A 25057-nucleotide genomic window follows, 5' to 3' on the forward strand; every position below is an offset into this window, starting at 1 on the left:
AACGCGTCCCAGCTGCTGATGTGAGGGCAGCTGTGTCAGTAGAACAATTCAATTCAATTCAATTCAATTTTATTTGTATAGCGCTTTTTATGATACAATCGTTGCAAAGCAGCTTTACAGGAAATTAAGTTTCTACTATATACAGTATATGCATACACATATACGCACACATGCACATATATATACATACATATACACATACACACAGAAGAAACCCAATGTATTTAAGTTATGACAGACTTAACTTGGTAATTGTGTGTTGTCTGAGGGTTGGCATCCTCCGTGGTCCTCTGAGGGGTTGCCATCATCTCTTCTCAGGTGTTTGGTCATCTCGGATGTTTTTAAGGGTTGGATCCAGACTGACGCTTCAGTAATATCTAGTTACCTCTAGATGTTAATCCCATGGAAGAATCAGAGAAACAGATAGAGACATAATTAGCGTAGCTGCTGTTCTATTCAAGCAAAAATTATTTGTTCAACCCAATCTAAAGAATTATAGTGTACATTTGATCAGGTATAACTGCAGTACAATATTATAAGATGCATTATGTGAATGCTTGGCTAAAGAGATGTGTCTTTAATCTAGATTTAAACAGAGAGAGTGTGTCTGAACCCCGGACGTTATCAGGAAGGCTATTCCAGAGTTTGGGAGCCAAATGTGAAAAAGCTCTGCCTCCTTTAGTGGACTTTGCTCTCCTAGGAACCACCAAGAGTCCAGAGTTTTGCGGCCTTAGGGAGCGGGTTGGATTGTAGCATGGTAGAAGACTAGTTAGGTACGCAGGAGATAAACCATTTAGTGCCTTATAGGCAAGTAATAGTATTTTGTAATTGATCCAGAACTTAATAGGTAGCCAGTGCAGAGACTGTAAAATTGGGGTAATATGATCATATTTTCTTGACCTGGTAAGGACTCTAGCCGCTGCATTTTGGACTATCTGTAGCTTGTTTATTGAAGATGCCGGACAACCACCTAACAGTGCATTACAATAGTCCAGTCTAGAGGTCATGAATGCATGAACACTCCCTGTTTTATTCTGTTTACGGTTAGGGTTCTGTGTGAGAACATCTTGTAGTTTCGTAACAGCTGAGCCATCGAACATCACTTCCGCAGGACTGAAGCTCTACTTCCTGTGTGGTCTACACGAGCAGACGCGAAAGAACGCTGTGTTCAAACACAGAGCAGCAGCGCGATGCTCGGAACATGACGGCGCTACGCTGCTTCAGCGTCTGTTCTCTGCTTCTGCTGAACGCGTCCGCGGGTGAGTTAATAATCTGACAGCGCCATGTGTGTCTCTGTACCGACACGCCTCGCTCTGTTTACATCACAACTAGTTTCAGTCCTTGTTTGGTGCTTCATCTGTGTTTCATTTCAGTAGCTTTAACTTCGCGACTACTATGTTCTTTATCCATGTTTCTCCTAAAGATAGTGTGACCATATTTTAGTTGTCAAAAGACATACAGTGGGGGCAGATGAAGTGGGGGGCGGGGGTTAAAGTAGTCCCCAAAGTAGCACAATGACCATATCCCACATATCAAAACTCCATACCTGTGCGATATATATCGTCTGCGATAATATTGTAATTGTTGTTTTAACGATGTGCAATTTGACATTATGGAGTATTTAGCAAAAACCAAACAAAACACCTACGGAGTGCACGCTTACATCACGTGATGAAGTCTAGACTAGTGCGCATGCGCATTAAGAGTGTGTTCCTTCACTGCATGATTCAGTCTAATAAAATGCATTAAGAATGATCACAAAATTCAAGATATGCGGCTGAAAATATGTGTGTGTGTGTGTATATATATATATATATATATATATATATATATATATATATATCATTTCATATGGTTAAAATCACATGAAGAGTGCCGTTTTTTCCTTCAAAAATAAGCATGTGATATTGATTTCATTCAACAGTTAAATAAAACCGTTAATATTAAGAGACTTATGTTTTAGACACCATATTTCCTGTTTTTGTTCCATTTCGCCAACAAAAAATCATTCCAAACAGCCACAGCACTGTTTTGTGTCTCTGAGCAACAGGATGATGGTGTTTAGTTCCTGAATGAATCAACCGTTAAATGATTCGGTTCAGTCACAATGACTCACTTGTTAACAGTGACTCGCTGCCACCTGCTGGCGGTTTTAATTTCACATTTAAAGTATCTTTTCATTTTAAAATAATTTCAAATATCAGTATTCAATGTTTTATGTTTAAAATATCAAAACATTATGCATTTGTAACTGCAGGTTAAAGCACTCCATGTCCCTCTGAGCTGCATTAAACAGTGTGTAAATGCATCTAAATGTCACTTCAGGTGCAACTTCTGCAAACATTAATTTTGTTGATACTGGTTTAATTTATTTGGTAACAGCCTAAATGTCTTATTATGCTAATTGACTGATTAAATATAACAATTTGTTTCAAAAGATGCACACTTTTAGGGAACAAAATGGCTTTATTAAAAGTAAAATTGCCCATAAAAGGTAAAAGTCAATTTAAACTTATATGAAAAGATGAATTTCTATCAATTATGTGAACTGACCACACAGAATATGAAGAATATCAAAAACTGCAGCTGTCTACGGTAGTCAGATATCAGCACAATAACACACTCTGCAAAATATCATCTAATTATCGTTATCGAAAAAATCCCCAAAAATAGAGAGATCTTTTTTTTTCAATTTCTAAAAGTATATTTTACAGTCACATGTATGCAGATTGATCATAAACCGCTAAAAGGATTCCTATCAGTGGCCATCCTTCACAAAACCTAACATCTACCACAGTTTATCAGAACGTTTCAATTCAAGCATTTCAGTCAAATGTAATTCATGCAATATTTCAAACTTTAACCCACGAGAGAAAATCAACCCTCCGTAACAGTTTAAAATCAGCCCAATTTCATGCAAAAACTGTGGATTTGGCAATCCTGCAACGGTGACTGATTTCCTTCATTCTAGCAGCGGCCCGCCTGTGACTAAACGAACCCGGGCCGAAGGCAGCTGACTACACTGAGTGTGGACCTGCCCTGTAGAGATCGGCCCATAGAGAAAGAGCTGTCTGTCACTCAGAAGTGTTCTGTAGAGTCGGCACGGCTCTGTCACATTATCACCGATGCTGAGACTGAGCCGGCAGTGCCGCATTTCTGCTGGAATCGGCCCGAATGTGCTTGCTATCTGGGGAGCCTGCTGCTTTTAGATTATGGGAGGCACTTCCGGTTTGGGGAATTTCCACTCAAAAAGACCAAAACAAATCATTTCAGTTTGACGTTCAGACGTCAGGAGAATGATGAAAGGCTCTGTGTTTTAATGTGACGTGCTGTAACAGTAATGCCTGTGGCACGAGCTCTTCTCAGTCGCTGTGTCTTTTCATCTGGATTGTTTTCTCTTTTGCTTTGTATTCTGCTGTAAAACAGGCAACACATACTGTGCATTAGTGATTTAATTAGGCCTACCGATCAATCCCATGAACAAGTCACTTAATGCACCGAATAATTTCTCTGTATTTGTTTCTTTTCAGGTTTGTTTTCTCACAGTTGCTTTAAAATGTCATTTTCTTTCACTTCTGATCCCTATTAGCAGTGTTTACTGGAATGTTTGTAAAGCAGGTGCAGGGCTGGTAGTTATTCTGTAGTTATGTGTTCCTGTGGCTCAGTGGTAGAGCACTGCATTAGCAGCGCAAAAGGTTGTGGGTTCAATTCCCAGTAAACACACATACTGATAAAAAAAATATATATATATGTGTGTGTGTGTGTCGTGAAAAGTGCAGATCCATGTGCAAAGCTTTATTAAACAAAGGCAGCACACAGCAAAGCATAGTCCAAAAAAATCCGTTAAACTACAATTCAATTTCCCCTCAGGTAAACATGACTTGACTGGCTCACTTAATCCAAAATGCAAAATGTCTTTTAATGCAACCTCATCAAATGGAATCCTATACGCTAGCTCACAGAATTGAGTGATGTACTCTTCAATAGATGAACTCCCTTGTCGTAGATCGAGCAGCTGGTAGAATGGGTCTATACCTGGCCAGGGTTCCTTAGAAAAGCCGCTGAATCCTTGTGCGGCTGAGTATTCTGTAACGTTGCCAACGACCCGTGAAACGTGCGGATCCATGTGCAAAGCTTTATTAAACAAAGGCATGGTCAAACAACGGCAAGCAGGTATGGCATGGGCAAGACACAGAGTAATGCTAGGACAAGCGTGGGTCGATGATCGGTGAACAATATCCAACAAGGCAAGGCAGAGAGATAATCCAGGTACAAGGGCAATAATCCAGGCGAGGCATAAACAGAGTCCGAATGGTGAGACAGGGGTAAATACAGGGAACACAGACTAGAAAACAACAAACAGGTTCCTTATCGCAGCTAACACTAGGGGAGTGATAAATGCAGAACAATACTGGGAACAGAACAAAAAACCAGAATAGCACGGCAGCTAGCGCTAGAAGAGAGCTATACGCAGATCAATACTCGACAAACTGTGAACGGAAGTGTTTATATGGAGTGTGTGATTGTGCCATAGTTCTCAGGTATGAGCGTGTGATCAGTGCAATCAGCTGTGTGTCGTCAGTGCAATGGATGATGGGAAATAGTCTGGTGAAGTGCAACAGTAGTGTAGTGCAAGAGTCCATGTGATGAGCGAGTGACCTCTGGTGAGTGAACAGAAGTTCATAGACCGGATTCATGACAAAATGTATATAATATATATATGTTATGTATAGCCTGAATGCACTGTAAGTCGCTTTGGATAAAAGTCTCTGCTAAATGCATAAATGTAAATGTTATTCTGGCAGGCACTCTTAAGGTTTTGGTAAACCGAAATAATTGTGACTAGCCCACATAAAAAGACCATTGATATATAAATACGTGGGTGTGCTGTCTCTGTGTGTCTGGCAGGATTTGGAGATCTGAGGCGTCCTGAGAATGTCAGCATGGACTCGCTCAACACCCGTTATGTGCTGCGGTGGGACTGGCCTCACGAGACCGCCGCCAACCAGACCGTCACCTTCACTGCGCAGTATATACAGTAAGAGCCTTCGTCTGCGTTTGCTTCATGCACGTGACCCATTATTTGGGTTTGTCAAGTCACTATTATTTGTATAGTGCTTTTAACAATGCAAATTGTGTCAAAGCAGCTTTACATCAGCTTGTTATAAGCTGGGTGGCTTTATATCAGCTTTACGCCCGTTTCACACCGCAAGCGTGAGCGTCACGTCAGACTCACAGTATTCACACCCTTACGAAAATTAACCATGGTTTTACTACAGTTATATTGTAGTAATACTATAGTAAAACTGTAATAAACCATGACTGTTGTAACCATGGTTTTTTGGTGCGAACCATGGTTTTAAAAACCATGATTCAAGTACCACAAATGAACTATGGTTGTAATACCATAGTTTAACCATGGTTTTACTAAAGTACCTCAAATTACATTTAAGCCTAGTTATTCAACAAACATCTACAAAATAAAAACAGAATGACAAGTTACTATTCTACGATACAGGCTTTATTATAGCATCATCTGAAAGAAAATATTGTTGTCACATGACAAAATGATTCAGAACTATGAACTATAACTTTATTTAAAAAATAGTGATAAAGCACTGCAGTGGTAGAGATGGTTTTCTGCTAATTTACAAAATAAAAATAGCAAATAGTTTCACTGTAATAATGCATTATCTCTATAGAAATTAATTACATGTTGTACAAATAAACATGACTTCGTGTTCACACACAACATTATACCGCCGACCTCTTTAACAATATCTTTTGTAGGGCTGCATGCAACTAACAATTTTTTTTGATAACCAATTTATTTGTAGATTTTTTTTATTAATACTAGTAATTGGATGACAAATAAATAAATAAATAAAATATATACATAATTTTTAATTAAAATAATTTTAATCCATTATTTTAAAGAATGTCATTTCTCTATGTAGGCTCTGCTGTTCATTATAAGCATTAAAGTCTTAAAATACAAACATTACATTCTAAACCTAAAAACAACAGATTGCTTGTTATTTTGAAACAGAATTTAAAACAATTTAAACAAAAAAAACACAATGTTAACTTGTAAGAGGTATGAGTAACAAACACAATCATTCGTCTGAACAGAGCAATTATATTATATTATATTAATGGACATTTCCAACAATAGTGCCTTCACTGTTACTGCTCTCATAAATATGATTACTTGTGTTACATGTAGGGTTTTAAACCTACACTTAATTTCTAACAAAAAAATATTTGAGCAAAATGTGTGTTTTAGTCAGAATTATGAGTGGTCTGTTTGTTTTGATGCACTATTCAAATTCGTTGATGATTATTTTAATTATCGATTAGTTGTTGCAGCCAGGCCTAGTTTTATACGACCTGTAAACACAAGCCCAACACAGGCAGATGTGTGCAGTCCATCGCATTAACAACCTTGATTACAATATCAATGAAGGTAAAAAAGGTTCTTTCAGTGGAAAAGTTTTACACATACTACAAAATACATTCACAAGAAATGAGAAGTACTTTAAAGAATGTTTAAAATGATATCAACTCACGAGAAGATTTCAGTCATTTCAAGCCTAAAGCAAGCTGATTTATTCTACATCTACAGAGTCACCTCATGAGGCCCGATGAAGGCCAGATGAATCCTCCACACTTTTACTTGGTGAAGGAAATGCCCCTCTTTTCAAAAACTTTTCATGCTGCATACATGGCAGTAGTGGTCAGTATGAAGTCTATCATATAGTCCAGTAGGTTACAGTCCACCTTTGGTTTGGTTGCCTTGATCTTCACCCCATATGGTCTCAGGACCTAAAAATGAGAAGAATATATTAATAAACAACTTGCTGGAATACTCAGTTGTTATTGGTCAGTTGCACACTCACAGGGGTGTGGACTCGAGTCACATGACTCAAGACTTGACTCAGACTCGAGTCCCAAATTTGATGACTTGTGACTCGACTCGACATAATTAAAGAAGACTTGAGACTCGACTTAGACTTTGACAGCAATGACTCGAGACTTGACTTGGACTTGAGCCCTGTGACTCGGAAAGACTTGATCAGATCAGCGTCGTTATCACTCGAGACGGGTGCAGCGTGCTTGCGCTTGACTGGCAATGAGCCAGAGACTGCGTTCAGGGAGTGCTTGATATACAGTATATGCTAGTATAAATTAATGGAATAATAGCATAACTTACAACAAAAGAACCGAGATACGAAAAAAAAAGTAGTTGCTATCTCCGCTCGTGAAAAGCGCTGCCCTGCCCGTTTGAGCGGCAGGCAGGAGAAAGAAGATCACTGGTGCTCGCCTCATCATCACCGTGACTGCTGCTGTGAAATGCTAAACATATTCCTCACTTCTTTTGTTTGTCCGACGCCGAGGTGGACCACGAGTGACGGATCCGCATCCCGCCACGACCCCTCGCAGCTCTACCAACTCGATGTGCTTTAATTTTCATTTTTATTGGTAAACACCTCTCTGAGACCTTTTTTTTTTTTTTGTCAGATCTCCACTGTTTTTGTTCAATCAGTTGCATATTTTAATGGCATGTGCATTTTATTTTTCAATTAAACCTCAGTTAAGTTTAAAGTTAATCCATAATCAAGATTTAAATATTACTTAAATCCAGGATCAAAATGATGGGTTAGAATGTAAACCTGATTATTTTTAAAGGTTTAAAGTTTGGTGCAAAATAATTATTAGATAAACCTTGATTTAAGCTAGGTTTAAAATTAATTATTGCAAAAAAATTAGCTATAATTTGAAGAAAAAAAATAAAGGAGCAATTGGCCTAATGATCATTTTAAAATATAATTTGAAGAAGTGTTCTTTCACAAAATGATTTGTGAATTTTAGTCTATATATAACTATAAAATATACTACATTTTTCTCCCCCTTCACCAGGCACACGTGAATAGCACATATAGCCCCTAAATTTAGCGATCAACTATGCATATTATATACTTAACATTTAACGTACAACATTTTGTCTTTGTTACTCTTAGTTATAAAGAATGGTAGCACAGCATTTTTGAATGACTGTCTTCATGAGTTTGTCTGCATCCATATTGCAGGTTTCCTCTCACATAAAGTATGGTAGCAGTTATTTCTTCTAGTTCTTTCAAAGCGGTTCTTTCTGAGTTTCTGCTCACATGTTTTTAAATCTGTTTCATTGAGGTTCCAAATAATAGCTCATTGGCTTAGATATAACAAACACCTAGCATATATTCTTCTTATACACATGCAAAGTATTTCTAAAAAAAAGTATTTATTTTAATTTTAATTACTTTTGAAGTATTTCATGTAATTTCTATGAAATTATGTTGTCTTTGATATTCTGTTACAAATAAAATAGTTTTTTTTTTTTCTTTTCCACTGCTTGTACTATTTTGCCACAATCCCTAAATTGAATTTGAGTAGTTTTAGTAACTCATCTCACATGAAATTAAACTATGTAAAAACATATTCTACCCGACTTCCTGATATAAATTACTATAAATTTAATATGGGAATTAATACTGAGACACTAATTTGGGCAAAGAGCACTAATGACTTGTTTAAGACTTGAAGTTAAAAGTTGAGGACTTGCAACTCGACTTGGACTTGCCTATTTTGACTCGGGACTTGACTCGGGACTTGAATGCAAAGACTCGAGACTTACTTGTGACTTGCAAAACAATGACTTGGTCCCACCTCTGCACACTCATCTACACTCTTAAAAAAAGGTGACAGAAAGAACCAAAAAGGGGGTTTCGCGGCGATGAATTAATTAATTTTGCCAACCCTCAGACAACACATTACCAAGTTAAGTCTGTCATAACTTAAATATATTGGGTTTCTTCTGTGTGTATGTGTATATGTATGTATATATACGTACATGTGTGCGTATGCGTATGCATATATATAGTAGAAACTTAACTTCCTGTAAAGCTGCTTTGCAACGATTGTATCGTAAAAAGTGCTATACAAATAAACTTGAATTGAATTAATTTTAATAGGTTTAGCATAATGGAAAGGTATTTTTAAGCTGAACAACAGTCGGAATAGAAACAAAATCAAAGCAAGTCAAAGTATTTTGGAAGTTCATGCATCCATCTATTCACTCTCCAAACCAAATCCTCTCCAGGGTCTTGGGGGCTGAAGCCTATCCCAGCATCTTGGACCACCAATCCATCCAATTAATGGTATTTAAGCAATATAGTAACAATTATACAGTAACTGTCAAGATTTTGGAAACATTACAGTGTTTTTGATGAAAAAAAATAGTAATATTGCAAAATATAATTAAACGTTAAAATGATCTGTTGTCTATTTTAATATATTGTAAATTGTAATTTATTCCTGTGATAAAAGCTGTATTTTCAGCATCATTACTCCAGTCTTCAGGGTCACATGATCTTCAGAAATCATTCTAATATGCTGATTTGCTGCTCGAGAAACATTTCTGATTATTAAAACAGTTGAAAACAGTTTTTGCTTCTTAACATTTTTGTGGAAACGGTGATACCTTTTTCAGGATTCTTTGATGAATAGAAAGTACAATTAACAACATTTATTAAATGTATTAAACAATTTAGTAAATAGAAATCTTTTCCAACATTATAAATGTCTTCACTGTTACTTCTGATAAATGTAATACACCCTTGATTAATAAAAGTATTAATTTCTTTATTTTCTTACCACAAATGTTTGAATGGTATTGTTTCCATAATAATGTTAAGCAGCAAAAACTGTTTTCAGCAAAGGTAGTAATCAGAAATGTTTCTTGAGCAGCAAATCAGCATCTTGGAATGATTTCTGAAGGATCATGTGACACTGAAGACTGGAGTAATGATGCTGACAATTCAGCTTTGATCACAGCAAAAAAATTACATTTTAAAATATATTCACATAAAAAAAGTTGTATTTTAAATGATAATATTTTACAATATTTATGTTCTTACTGTATTTTTAATCAAATAAATACAGTAGTGGTGAGCAGAAGACTTACTTAAAAAACACATTCAAAAAACATTTTTAAAAATCAAAAATAAACTTTTGAACAGTAGTGTCCTGTATATTTGAGGTTTTACTTACTAGTCACATGGTTCATAGCGACTTAGAGATGTTGTCCGACAGGAGACTCTGCACTCCTCTGCTGCACGGCCATCATAATCTAGAAACATAATATGCAATTTATCACAGAGCCAACGATATTTAGCTTTATTTAAAGGACACAAGCTATAGCAGAAGTGAAACGCAGAAAAGAAAACGGTACATGCACACACACACACACACAAACAATTTCTTAAAATAAAATTATTAACATTCATGTATTTAGGTTTGTGTCACTACCTGTCAAAACCTTCCTTTAATGAACTGTAATATAACAGATGCATGGTGATATAAGAAAATATGTTGTGAAAAAAAAAAGCATATGAATGCATATTTCTTCTATGCTCACCTGTGTTTCCTGCATTTCTGTCAGCAGCTCCCGTCAGGTATTTGAAATCTTGGAGCTTCTCTTCCTTTGTAGAAAGATTATATTATCACTCCTGAAACCACAGAACAATTTTAATTTATCAATATTTGTTTACCATGAAAGATCAAAGCACTTTTGAACTAATGTTAGATTCAGTTAATTCGTGCTTCATGTAAGTGACGTCACCCATTAACAGTATACAGCACATATTTTAGGTGAAATAACTTAGATAACTTCCAATAAACCATTGACAAACTGACAGCAAACCCTTTACAAAGCTATCAAAACCTCTCATCTACACATAAAGATGTGATTAAAAACCCAAACTTTCATAAGAGCTCAAGCTTCATAGTTAGCCTAACATACCTCGCCTGAAAACAGATGCTAGCGGACTTTTTCGAAGACTGTAAAACATTTCTGTGAAGTAAATATTCAACAGAAACATGTCAGTTACATGTAAGAAAGTGTCTGGAACAGTTGTATGTGATATTTGTGTGATTTTAGGGACTAAACTCATCTGAAAGCAGTGAAAACAGCAGCGAGAGACGGAGATTTACTGTTCGTCAGTTACAGTGTTGCGTACCGTTTCCATGGAAACTCCCTCCGCTGCAGCGTTTGAATGAGCGCGCGAATTCAGCACGCGAGTCCGTTTAAACACGTCACAGTCATGCAGCATTCATAAACCTCTTAAAATCTTTCTTTAAATCGCGAATTTGAAACTCATTTTGTAGTTCTACGACCAATACATTGGTGCAAAATGTATGATAGTGGGATAAATAAAAAATAAAAAATAATATTTTAAGATTTGTATCACTGAGCCTTTTTATTTCATTTTAAAACATGATTTTTATACTAAACTTTGCTTTTGCTAAATAAGCATAATACATTTTTTGAGTCATGCAAAACAGCATTAAAATAGGAGTAAAAAGTATAAAAGGACTGATCTACTGGTGTGTTTTTAATTAAACACTATTTATAACTAAAAATTAATACTTTATTGAGCTTTAATTGAACACAACTAAAAGAAAATGAGTCTGGAATGAGTTCTGGACCAGGCAGCTAGGAACATTTAGCTCACTTGATCTCACTTTCCAGAAAAAAATATTTACAAAAATGTTGATTGTGAAGAACCATTAAATAGTCTAAAGAACCTTTTGTGCAATGGATAGGTTCTTTTGGATATTAAAGGTTCTTCATGGAACCATACACCCTGCCAAAGAACCATTTTTTAAGAGTGTATTTTTTGTAATAACTGACAACACATTTGCCAAATTTGATTATTTCATTTTCAGAAATCATGAGATTAATTATGATTATTTTATTGAGCCCTATTTTTTTTAAGAGTAAGAAATAACTAAATATGTAGTTAATACTTTTGAAAAACCATGGGTTATTTTGTAATGGTTCCACTAAAAATGCTGTGGTAAACCATAGTTCATTTTGCAATTACTATGGTTTTCTACAAAAACTATAGATAAATCTAATTTCGTAGTTACTATGGCTTTACTACTAAAACCATAGTTAAACCATGGTTTATTATGTAGTTACTATGGTTTTACTACAAAAAACATAGTTTAACTATGGTTACTGTGGTAAAACCATGGTTCATTTTGTAGTTACTATGGTTTTACTGCAAAAACCATAGTTAAACCATGGTTACTACAAAAAACCATGGTTAATTTTCGTAAGGGCACTGGAAGCGTTTGTTCAGCGTCACAGCAGCGGTAAAGCGATATTTCTTTACAAAGACAACTATAAATTTGTTTTTATAAGTTGGTCAGTTATAAATTTGAAAGTTTTGAAGTCTTGGGGATTCGCGTGTAAATAGTAAACAACAAAAACAGCTCCCATGTTGTTTCAGTCACACTCAAATATAGAAAGTGCTGTTTATACTGTTTTTTGTTTTTTAATAATATATACTTTTACCCATAATCTCCATTTCTTATAGAAGCTGTCAATATGCTTTATGTAAATTACTTGTGATTAAGCTCCGTTTTTGTAACTGATCGGGAGAAATGTGAATTATTCGTTGGATTTTAACTAATCCTTATAGGCTAAGTAAGAATGTCAAAATGTTTAAGTTATTATTTAGAGCTGAATAAAAAAATAAATAGGCTATGTGTTTCTAACCAAGGTGAACACGCTGAGCTGAGCATTGGCCAAATGTTGAATGTCAGTATGTTTCATGTGCATTAATCTGTCTAGCTCCTGAAAATAAATAAAAGGCGCAAGTTTGTCACGTCAATCGTAAGTGAACACGTGTTTTTACAGAATACAATATTTACAGAAGCTGTCAGTAATGAATGAATAATGAATTACTTATGTAGGCCTACTGTATATACTCCATTGTAACTTAAGATCCTAAGCAAGATGAATTTCGTTGTGAGTTTGATAAAACGCTTAAAGTTATAATTTTCTTATGGCAATTAAAAATGAAAAACAAGTTAAAATGGGTAAATCTTCTATACATATTTTTGATTGTTCATTTTCTTTCCTGACATACTCCAATTTAGAGCCCTGCACGGGCCTCAAAGTTAGGCCCTAGCCCGGCCCTGGCCCGAGGTGCTCAGGCCCTAGCCCGGCCCGTGTCCGACAGCTTATCAGAATTACCGGCCCGACCCGATTTGGAGCATTTTTTGTTCGTTAAGCAAGATATTTCTTTCTTAAAGTTACGACCAAGCGGCCAGCGGCAGACCGGCAGGTTGATCAGCATGTTTGATCAATTTAGCCTTCTCAAATCATCACGACTTGCCTAAAATAAAATCTATAGATATAATAAAACAGTTCAAGCATATAAAATGTTTAAACGTTAAACCTAGATAAATGTGCGCTGCATCCAATAGTTTGTGTGGAGGAATCAATTACATTTTTTTTTTTTCAATGGAAACAACTTAAAATAGGCCGTCATTTTTGCTCATAAAGGTAAGAGTAATACATCATTCGGAACTGTAAAGGGTCTACTTTTATTTGTGTGCACTCACAATATCAACAAAACGTCGTGCTTTTAAGAAAACGATACGCTTTCTGCCGTCTCGTCTTGAACAGGAGCGCTTCACAATAATGAACCGAAAGTCAGCGAATACATGCCTCACAGACATGATAAATATATCTGTAGAAAGCTTTAAATTACTACTTAACGAAATAAATCAAATCGAAAACAAAAACAAAAACTCATTCATTATTAATCCGTGAAGATGCACTTCTCTCTAAAGGCGCGTCTAATGAGGAGATGAATCCACACTGATGCAACACTGACACAGAAAACACTAGTTTATTAGTAAGTAATTCAAATATCTCCTTACTATTTCCCCTGGACACATTCGTGGTAATTACTTTTGCTTGGGCTTTACTGCAAGCTTTATTGCGTGTATTTGAACGCAGAACAGCTGCGCTGACGGCGCGATCGCTGCTGGACTCTAAACACCGTCGAGCCGCTCTTCACAGTCCCGGCACGGTCTCGTGTTGTTTCCACCAGCGCGGTGATTTTTTTTTCGTCACTAATTGATAATAATAATAATTCCTTACATTTATATATCTAAGCACTTGGCTTAGACATTGATGGATGTCTAAAATATAAAAATAAGGAGAAAACTAAAACAGGCCGGAGGCCCAGCCCTCGTCTGAACTATGATGTGAAAATTGGCCCGAATCCTGGCCCTAGGGACGTAAAAAAGTCGGGGCCCGTCGGGCCCGGGCCGAAATGCAGGGCTCTACTCCAATTCGTCTTAAAACACACTGGACATGCTTATTCTGTCCATTTTTAGCACATTTTGTGTGAAATCATATTTATTTTGTCCATCAAAAGTGCGCTGTCACTTTAATTGAGCGTGAGCGGCACAGCAAAAATAGACTCGGCGCTGAAACCATCGCTGCAGCGCTGCTCACGCGACACTCCTGCTTGACGCTCACGCGCTGCTCCTGCTCCCGGTGTGAATGCACTCATTTGTTAACATGGGCGCCAAAAAATACACGCTGCTCACGCTTGGGCTGTGAAACGGGCGTTACAGTATTTAGATGCGGAAATAGTGTGTCGAAATAGTGTAATTCTCCTCTGGCCAGACACAATCAGCAGTTTAAATCTAGGCTGCATCAGAGTCAGATTGTGCAGAGGACTCATCTGGTTCCTGTGGTCTTGTCCTGATGGCCGTCTAGGAGACGAGGTCTTCACTGGGGATCTGTCTCTGGGGATCATCTAGGTGTCCTGATCTCCGCTGACGTTCAGGGCTGTAGAGGTCATCTCTAGGTGCTGATCCACCATCTGATCTGGATACAGTCTGGATCCGGTTGGCTACGGTGATCTCGGAATAAGAAAGAAACAGACTAATATTAGCGTAGATGCCATTCTTCTGATGATGAAACAAGTACATTGGGTGTTATGGGAAGTGTTTCCGGTTCCAGTTGACCTCATTAATGCAGCCTAACAATCCTTTAACGGATTTGAATTATAGAAATGTTTTAGTGTATTATGTGTCTGCCAGGCTAAAGAGATGGGTCTTTAATCTAGATTTAAACTGACAGAGTGTGTCTGCCTCCTGAACAGTGTCAGGTAGATTGTTACAGAGTTTGGGCACTAAATAGGAAAAGGATCTGCCGCCCGCAGTCGATTTTGATATTCTAGGTATTATCAAACGGCCAGAGTTTTGAGAATGCAGCGGATGTGAAGGACTATAATGCAATAAGAGCTCGCTCAAATACTGTGGTGCTAAACCATTCAGGGCCTTATAGGTAATTAGAAAGATCTTAAAATGTATACAAAGTTTGATAGGGAGCCAGTGCAGTGTTGACAGAACCGGGCTAATTTGGTCATACTTCTTGGTTCTAGTAAGGACTCTAGCTGCTGCATTTTTAACCAGCTGAAGTTTGTTTATTAAACGTGCAGAACAACCACCCAATAAAGCATCACAATAATCTAACCTTGAGGTCATGAAAGCATGAATTAATGTTTCTGCATTTGACATTGAGAGCATGGGTCGTAATTTAGATATGCACTTTTACAAATGCTAGAAACATGTTTTTCGAAAAAAATATGGCCATTTTCACTTAGGGGTGTACTCACTTTTGTGGCCAGCGGTTTAGACATTAATGGCTGTGTGTTGAGTTATTTTGAGGGGACAGCAAATTTACACTGTTATACAAGCTGTACACTCACTACTTTACATTGTAGCAAAGTGTCATTTCTTCAGTGTTGTCATGAAAAGATATAATAAAATATTTACAAAAATGTGAGGAGTGTACTCACTTCTGTGAGATACTGTAGAGCTGAGTATCATCAGCATAACAGTGAAAGCTAACACCATGTTTCCTGATAATATCTCCCAAGGGTAACATGTAAAGCGTGAAAAGTAAGGGGCCTAGTACTGAGCCTTGAGGTACTCCATACTGCACTTGTGATCGATATGATACCTCTTCATTTACTGCCACGAATTGATGGTGGTCAGATAAGTAAGATTTGAACCATGCCAGTGCACTTCCACTAATGCCAACATAATTTTCTAGTCTATTTAGAAGAATGTTGTGGTCGATAGTGTCAAAAGGATCTGCCACCCACAAAGGATCTGCGGCGCTAAGATCCAGTAGCACTAATGGAGAGATACAACCACGATCAGATGATAAGAGCAGGTAATTTGTAACGCTAATGAGAGCAGTCTCAGTACTATGATATGGTCTAAAACCTGACTGGAAATCCTCACATATATAATTTTTCTCTAAGAAGGAACATAGTTGTGATGATACTACCTTTTCTAATATCTTTGACAGAAAAGGGATATTCAAGATCGGTCTGTAATTAATTAATTCTTTGGGGTCAGGTTGTGGTTTTTTTAATGAGGCTTAATAACAGCTTAATAACAATAACATTGTGACTGAATCAGCTGTTAAAGTGAAGAAAAAAATACAGCTAATAATTTGTACAGGTCATGAGACATCACACACTCTGTAATAGATAGTTTGAGGTCGAGCACATGATCACAGTCTAATGTGTGATGCAACATCGCCGCAGCTCATAGAAGTGTCTCTGATCGTGGAAATGATTCTTGACCAACTGACCTGGAGCCCCACACAACCACATCTAGCACATCTCCTTTATCTGACAGACTCCTTTCAGTGTCTGCTGATGAGATGAATCAGGTGTGTTTGATGGAGACAGCACTGGGGCTCCAGGAACAGGCTCGGGAAGCACTGCTTTACTGACAGATCAAGTGCACTCATGTCGTTCTTTCCTCCAACAGGGAGTTTCGGACACAGAAGAAGAATTATGAGAAGTACTGGAAATCAGTGTGTGTCAATGTTTTGGAGCATCACTGTGATTTGACTGGAGCTGCTCTGCATTACCTAGGCATATATCTGCTGCGTGTGCAGGCCAACACGTCACAGCAGACCTCCGGCTGGGTCCAGATCAGATTCTGTCCTGATAAACATGGTGAGCTGTCTGTCTGTTAGTAGTCTGTCTGTCAGTCTGTCAGTGTCAGTACTTTGTCTGTCAGTACTCTGTCTTTGTTATTCTGTCTGTCTGTTTCTCTGTTCCTGGCACTGGCGTTTGATTCTTTGATGCTGACCCCGGTTCTTTTCTTCTGCTGTCAGCTGCTTTAGGTCCTCCCTCCAGCGTGACGCTAAACTCGGTTGAAGGAGATCTAGAGATCATCATCACCGACCCTCTGAGCAGCACTAACCAGTCCATGAAAACTTTGCTGGACAACAGGTTTAGCTACCACATCCAGTACTGGAGGCGCTCTGAAGAGCCTCAGGTATATGTGCACATTCGCGCCGAAAGCTCTCGCATGGTTTCAGCAAGAGCTGCGTGTGGATACTGTCTGAATGTGGCGTCTGCTGAGGACTAGTAGAAGCTGTGAACACAAAGCACTTCAAATTATCTTCAGTTTCAATCTCAGAACTGCTGCTAAGTAACATGACCACATCCTGTAGAAAGATGGTGGTTTCTGATCTCAAACCAGATTCATTCCTCTCAAAATGTTTATAGTTAAAACTATTGTCTCACACACACTGGGCTCCAATAGTCTGTGAACATGTGGGAACTGTTCTCTTTTTAAAGCTTTAAATAAAATTTTGGGACTTTGAAAAAGGTAAAACAAAGAAGAAATAGTTTCTAAATATTATATTAACTGCTAAAATTTTAGTTTGTGTTTTTGTTTAATCATAATAATGTCTAACGATGATTATTATTATTTAGATATTCACCAGTTTCATCAAGTGTGTATAAAGTAAATGAAGTATCGGGCTTCTCACAGCACACTGAGAGGTGAACTCGCACTAGTCTGCAGGTTTGTGTTTCACCGGTGCTGTGTGTAAAGGGTAATTGTTGCATAGCATCATTTGATGAGCAGTATCAGTGTCTGTTTGTGCTGCTTAGTCATCAGAGAGTTTGAGTGTTTCCCCATCTCACGGGTGAATGGTTTCATTATATCATGAGATGTGCCACAAAACAAAATATGTTCACATCAGTTAAAGTGTGTGCTGATCAACAGTTAATCTAGGCAGGAATAATAAGTGCAGTGAAAGTATAGTTCATTGTTATTTCAGAATACCTGATGCATTCAGTCGTGTTCACGGACCTTCTTATTTTACGGCTGTGACTGCTGTGTTTTCAATGCAGTATTACTGTGTAGATGGCACTGCTGAGTGACATCATTTCCTGCTCTGACTGTCCCTGCAGACGGCTAAAGTCCTGGAGACGAAGAATAATGTGGTGACGCTGACTGAGCTGGACAGACAGACGTGGTACTGTGTGAGAGTTCAGAGCCGTGATGACTTCAGTGAGAAGAGCAGTGTCTTCAGCGACACACACTGCACACGCACTGAAGGTCAGCAGCTCCGTCACACACACGATTACATCATGTCAGATTGAAGAAAATGTGTGTAACATGCAGCCACAGAAAGAAAAAACAGTGCTCCAGCGGCACGACTTAACCTCAAACATCTGGCACTGTACCTAGTAAAGGCTACCGTTTTGGGAAAACGATTCATTTAATAAATGTCATAAACTCATACCTGTGAGTTCTTGTAAGTAATTTACATGGTTATTCATCCACATTTATGAGCATTAATTCCCTACATGTATGGATGATGTTACATAAGGCAGAGTCAGTGCTTACGGCGGCAAGTGAATCTTCTGTCAGACGAATGTGTGTGTGACATACAGTGACACTACGACTGAACGCTGTGTGTGATTTCAGGTCAGATGCCGTACTGGCAGATATTCCTGTACTTCCTGATTTCTCTGCTGCTGCTGCTGTACTTCTGCTTTAAGAAGATGTTTCCGCTCCTCAAGAACACCTTCTGCCCAGCCATTCAGCTCCCGGATCACATTCAGGAGGTACAGAACATTTATACTCTGTTACCTGCTTCAAATTCATCTGATATTGTACGGTTTCAAATACATTTGATGCGTCTCAGGTCAGTTTCTGCATTTTAGTAGTTATGTGTAGATGAACTGTTTGTCCAAATACATTTATCAGCTCTCTTCAGGAAAAGACAGAAGATGGTGTAGAGAGCCGTTCTGAATGAATTGTATATTTTACATGTACAGTATGATGTAGGGTCTCCTGACTCATTATTGCTGCATATAGTAGGATTAGGGTTATTTCTCATCTAGCTCTTTGTATCAGCTGCTCCTCTGTTGTTCCAAGTGTTTGTTTTTTCCCCTTCTTTTTTAATTGGGTGCTCCTGGCCCTTCTAGTCATATATCAAAAGTTTACCCTCTCTGTAAAACACAGTTAAGTGCATTTTTGTCAGTCAATCAATCAATCAATCAATCAATCACATTTATTTATATAACACGTGTTGGCTTTACATATCAGGACCTAACACATTCGTAGGATTATTAAATAAATACAAAATTATACAAAATTAAGTAGAGTCAAATACAAGTGAAAAAATGAGTCTTTAAATGATATTTAAATGCATCAAGAGTAGCACAAGATCTAAAATGAAGAGGTAAGCTGCTCCATAAGTGAGGAGCTGCAACAGAGAATGCCTTTCGATTTTAACCAAGATTTAACTGAAACCTTTGTACAGATCTTAATGGCCTAGAGGACATGTGTAACTGAAGAAGTTGGGTGCCAACCCATTTAAACAAATAACTTATTTGATTTGATTCTGAATTTGACTGGAAGCCAATGGAGGGATGTTAATACAGAGGATACATTTGCATAGTTCTTTGTCCCAGTCAAAAGCCTAGCATCACCATTTTAAACCAACTGCAGGCGTGAAATGATGACGAGTAACTATAGTCCAGTCTGGATGTAATAAAAGCATGCATAACAACTTCCAAATCCTTTAAAGACAAAAAAGGATTCAATGTTTCTGATTTGAGAGGATCTACTTCCAGGGTTCCTATGGGGTTTGGAAAAGTATGGAATTTGATTTAAGTATTTTCCAGGTCTGGAAAATTTTTGTTTTGTTTTTCTTCTTCTTCATTGGGTGCTCCTGGCCCTTCTAGTCATATATCAAAAGTTTACCCTCTCTGTAAAACACAGTTAAGTGCATTTTTGTCAGTCAATCAATCAATCAATCAATCAATCAATCACATTTATTTATATAACACGTGTTGGCTTTACATATCAGGACCTAACACATTCGTAGGATTATTAAATAAATACAAAATTATACAAAATTAAGTAGAGTCAAATACAAGTGAAAAAATGAGTCTTTAAATGATATTTAAATGCATCAAGAGTAGCACAAGATCTAAAATGAAGAGGTAAGCTGCTCCATAAGTGAGGAGCTGCAACAGAGAATGCCTTTCGATTTTAACCAAGATTTAACTGAAACCTTTGTACAGATCTTAATGGCCTAGAGGACATGTGTAACTGAAGAAGTTGGGTGCCAACCCATTTAAACAAATAACTTATTTGATTTGATTCTGAATTTGACTGGAAGCCAATGGAGGGATGTTAATACAGAGGATACATTTGCATAGTTCTTTGTCCCAGTCAAAAGCCTAGCATCACCATTTTAAACCAACTGCAGGCGTGAAATGATGACGAGTAACTATAGTCCAGTCTGGATGTAATAAAAGCATGCATAACAACTTCCAAATCCTTTAAAGACAAAAAAGGATTCAATGTTTCTGATTTGAGAGGATCTACTTCCAGGGTTCCTATGGGGTTTGGAAAAGTATGGAATTTGATTTAAGTATTTTCCAGGTCTGGAAAATTTTTGTTTTGTTTTTCTTCTTCTTCAGGTTTCATGGCAGCTGTTTAGTGATTCTTTATTGATCGCCAAATATGACTGAATGAATTCAAGGTGCACTATATTTATTATGCAAAATGCAGGTTATAAGCATTTTGGGTTTCTTCACACTATATTCTTTGCACCGTATTACATAACCTCAAGGACCTTGCAAAAATAAAAAATATACAGACTTTTATGTGCGTACAATGAACCATTAAATTTAGCATATAGGACAATTCACACTGAGCCTGTTGTGCCATCAACCCATTTTGCGGTGTGGTTTCTTGGCCGCCACATAGTATGCGTTACCTAAGGCCTTGAAATATGGCATACTGCCCCAATGAAAGCTGAATCTTAAAGGGTTAGTTCACCCAAAAATGAAAATTCTGTCATTAATTACTCACCATCATGTTGTTTCAAACCCGTAAGACCTTCCTTCATCTTCGGATAACAAATTAAGATATTTTTGATGAAATCTGAGAGCTGTCTTGACCCTGCATAGACAGCAAGGCAACTGCAATGTTCCCAAGTCCAGAAAAGTAGCAAGGAGATCGGTAAAATAATCCATGTCACATAATTATTAAAAAATAACAACTTTATTCAACAATTCATCTCCTCTGTGTCACCCTAGCGCCATTTTGGAGAGTATGACGACATGAGGGTGAGTAATTAATGACAGAATTTTCATCTTTGGGTGAACTAACCCTTTAAACCCTTTTTTACAGTACCAGTCTTTTTTATAGACCTTTGAACTTGGCAAATGTTATGCCATCAGTCCATTTCGTGTCATGGTCTCTCTGCCTCCACAGAGGATGTGTTAAATCGGACATCAGGCCTTGATATTAGAGGGACTACATAAGAAAAGCAAACTTTTGATCAAATTCATTTGCACCCATGCTCTCATTTTATTCATAGTAAGATGGCAGTGATGCACAAAGGAAATAGGTTATATAAAACTAGAAATTGTAATGCGTAAGCATGCAAAACATTACCATGCACATGTGAATAGTTTCTCAAGGGTACAAAAAAGTTTCTTGTGTGCATGTAAAAGTCGGTATTTATTTATTTATTTATTTATTATTTTTTATTTGAGGGACTCTGTATGTTGTCAATTCGAGAAAATAAATGAAAAAACCCTGAGAAAATAAAAATATTTACAGATGACTGAACTATATACCAAATATAAAGCTGAAAATAATGCTCTATGAACCATTTATGTTAAATATGGTCTGAAAATCTACTGAGAGGTTTGGAAATTTGAGTCTGGAAAAGTATGGAATTTTGAAATGGAAAATGCGTAGGAACCCTATACTTCTAACCACAGGATTTATATGCTTATCAAACTCTGCATTAATACCAAGGCTCTTTGCTTGATTGTCTACCTTTGAATAAGAGGCCCAGTGATTCTTAATCCTGGAGGCGCCCTGCTCTACACATTGTGTGTCTCCCTTATTTAACACACCTGATTCAGCTCATTTGGAAAGAGTTCCATGAACTGAACTGGGTGTGTCAAAAAAAAAAAAAAACATACAAAATGTGCAGAGTGGGGGTCCCCAGGACCAGGATTAAGAACCACAGAAGAGGCCTACTTGATTAGTAAATTAAAGGTTTGGATCAACTCGGAGGGCCAAACACTAACACTTTAGTCTTTGATTCATTCAGGTGAAGAAAACTGGCTGCCATCCACTCTTTAATATCATTAAAACAACTAAAGAAGGATTGTAGATCCAAACTGTCCCCCACCTTTAAAGGGAGGTAAAGCTGAGTGTCATCAGCATAGAGATGATGTGTTTCTGACAAATATCAGCCAGAGGCAGCATATAGATGTTCAATAATACTGGACCCAATATAGATCCTTGAGGGACCCCACATTTTGTTATAGACCATTTCAACGGCTGTTCAGCTGTTTAAGGAAGTGACGTCTTTGGTCCTTGGACGTTTCCAGTTAGTGTTCGAGCGCATTAAAAACAATAGCGGCAGGCGCTTGATGCACTGTGGGATTGCAATAATTTATTTAATCCTGCTGTTTAAAATGTCAAAATTAAAATTGAGATCCTTGTTGCTTGGTGGTTGGGTGCTCCTTCTGGGCTGGAACTAACGTTAATTTATAAATAATCGGAAATTAAAGGGTTTAGATTTCCGAGAAACGTGCCTGGATTGCAGCAGTGAAGCGAGAAGCAGAATAGCAACTAGGGCTGCAACTAACGATTATTTTGATAATCGATTAGTTGGCCGATTATTCTTTCGATTAATCGGATAAAAAAATATTTTTTTATTTTATTGACAAAAAACACACTATTACACATTCTGTCCAATGTCCTTCAAACAAACGTGCCAACTGAATGCTATGAAAACATACAGTGCTTAACAATTTATTACACCACCTTTAATAATAAAGAGAAAACACAAATATTTTGGGAATCTGTCAAAAAAAATTTTAATCAAAAACTTTTTGTCATTTATTGGGCAAATAACAAACTGAAACAACCAAATCGGCGTATACGACAGCGTGTTCCAGTTCCTGCCAATATCCAGCAACTTCACACAGCCATTGAAGAGGAGTGGACCAACATTCCACAGGCCACAATCAACAACCTGATCAACTCTGTGTGAAGGAGATGTGTTGCACTGCGTGAGGCAGATGGTGGTCACACCAGATACTGACTGGTTTTCGGACCCCCCCGGACCCTCCCAATACAGTAAAACTGCAGATTTTAGAGTGGCCTTTTATTGTGGCCAGCCTAAGGCACACCTGTGTAATAATCATGCTGTCTAATCAGCATCTTGATATGCCACACCTGTGAGGTGGATGGAGTATCTCGGCAAAGGAGAAGTGCTCACTAACACAGATTTAGACAGATTTGGGAACAATATTTGAGAGAAATAGGCCTTTTGTGTACATAGAAAAAGTCTTAGATCTTTGAGTTCAGCTCAAGAAAAATGGGGGCAAAAACAAAAGTGTTGAGTTTTGTTCAGTGTATATTATAGCATTAGAAATAGCCAATTACTGTTACAGAGCTAACCAAAAGGCCTACAGAAAGCTAAAAAATGACTTTGGTAATCACCAATGCTGTTAGTTTAGAACAGCAGTGGCAAAAACCTTACATAATTTGTTAAAAAGTTAGTAAAGACGAATAAAAACACAAAAACAGGTAAGAGTAATGTTCTGCAGGAACATGTTCACTTTGATCACAGTCACCATCTTACTGTCATTTCTACTGTGTCCCGTCTGTCTGCGCGTGTGCGCCGAAATCCAATCCCCCTCGTGTGCACGCGCCTCACACATTAATATGCAGCAACTTTAAATGCATTTTGTCCGGCTTTTCTTCGTTTTTTTACTGAATGTTTTTCGACGTTCCACACAGCAAGCACCAAGGAGCCTACATCGAAGCGTTGTCGACATTTAAAGTAATAAGCAGAAATTTAAGAATAAAGCTGCGAGTTGGCAAAATAAAGCTGTTAAATGCATATTACATTGAATATTCTGCTGCATGAAGATACATTGCTGTTGTAATTTCTTATTAGTTCAATCCGTGAGTAAACACTGTATTACTCTGCCCATTGAACTTGCAAAGGAATGTTATAAAGAATAATAATAGTTAATCGCATTTGTTTCTCACATATGTGTTTATATATACGCAAATAACAAGCTGTAACACACTTTTTATGAGGCATGTGACATCATACGAATAAAATAAAATTATGACCAAATTCTTATTATAGCAGTGACAATTGATTAAAAAAAAAATGAATAACACATTTACTTGTATGTAGGCTACTTATTAGGATCTTATTTTTCATTAATTCATTAATTCATTTAAACTTATGTTATAAACAGACTATATGTTATTCCTTTTTTTGTGCATATAATAATTGCTATGTAGTTTACATCCTCCTTTTTAAGCTGAGCTACACCCCCTGACCAGCACAGGTTAACAAGGTCACAGACTCACCAGACTTATTTAATCACATCCCTCCTTTGTACATGGATAACTCCAATAACATGCATTCAATCCTTGTCTAAACTCAAATTTAAAACAAAATTTCTGTATTTTTTTTTTTTTTTAGGTCAAAGGATGGAAATGCACCAAAATCAAATGGCACCAACTGAATCATTCTACCGCAGCTGCTGAAGTAAAACTTTAAATTTTCCTTTGAAATGTTTAAGCTGCTGCATAAACTTCCCAAAAATCAATTTTTAAATGCCTTTTTCCAACAAACCTGATTAAATATATCATACAATAGAAAATATTTATATTTCTTATCCAACCATAATTGGACAATTTCTTCACATTTATAACATTTAGTTTTTGTGCACTGATCAGTACTATATTGTCACTTTTACCTTGTTATTGCACTGTTTTCTTTGAGAATTAAAAGTGCTGACACGTG

At 37.2% G+C, this 25057-nt stretch overlaps 1 protein-coding gene and 1 long non-coding RNA gene across 2 annotated transcripts; one reads left to right on the forward strand and one right to left on the reverse strand.

Moving 5' to 3' along the window:
- Positions 1–1111: 1111 nt before the first annotated feature.
- Positions 1112–25057, forward strand: LOC131547490 (interferon alpha/beta receptor 1a-like). The gene is made up of 7 exons (XM_058788093.1): positions 1112–1259; positions 4909–5038; positions 16705–16895; positions 17057–17220; positions 18147–18294; positions 18667–18806; positions 24734–25057. The coding sequence occupies exons 1-7, from the start codon at positions 1202–1204 to the stop codon at positions 24809–24811; spliced, it is 909 nt and encodes a 302-aa protein (XP_058644076.1). The 5' UTR covers positions 1112–1201; the 3' UTR covers positions 24812–25057.
- LOC131547491 (uncharacterized) lies at positions 5376–11836 on the reverse strand. Its single transcript, XR_009272955.1, has 4 exons — positions 10844–11836; positions 10460–10550; positions 10093–10171; positions 5376–6825 (listed from the first exon to the last, which is right to left on the reverse strand). It is a non-coding gene; the product is annotated as an uncharacterized LOC131547491 (long non-coding RNA).

This window comes from Onychostoma macrolepis, chromosome 09 (assembly GCF_012432095.1).
Source record: "Onychostoma macrolepis isolate SWU-2019 chromosome 09, ASM1243209v1, whole genome shotgun sequence".
NCBI classification, from domain to species: domain Eukaryota; kingdom Metazoa; phylum Chordata; class Actinopteri; order Cypriniformes; family Cyprinidae; genus Onychostoma; species Onychostoma macrolepis.

Bases quoted from the DNA above. Each gene is read 5' to 3' on its own strand.
- LOC131547490 (XM_058788093.1), top strand. From the start codon at position 1,202: ATGACGGCGCTACGCTGCTTCAGCGTCTGTTCTCTGCTTCTGCTGAAC. The intron at 1,260-4,908 runs GTGAGTTAATAA...TGTGTCTGGCAG, and splicing joins TCTGCTGAACGCGTCCGCGG to GATTTGGAGATCTGAGGCGT. The intron at 18,295-18,666 runs GTCAGCAGCTCC...GTGTGATTTCAG, and splicing joins ACACTGCACACGCACTGAAG to GTCAGATGCCGTACTGGCAG.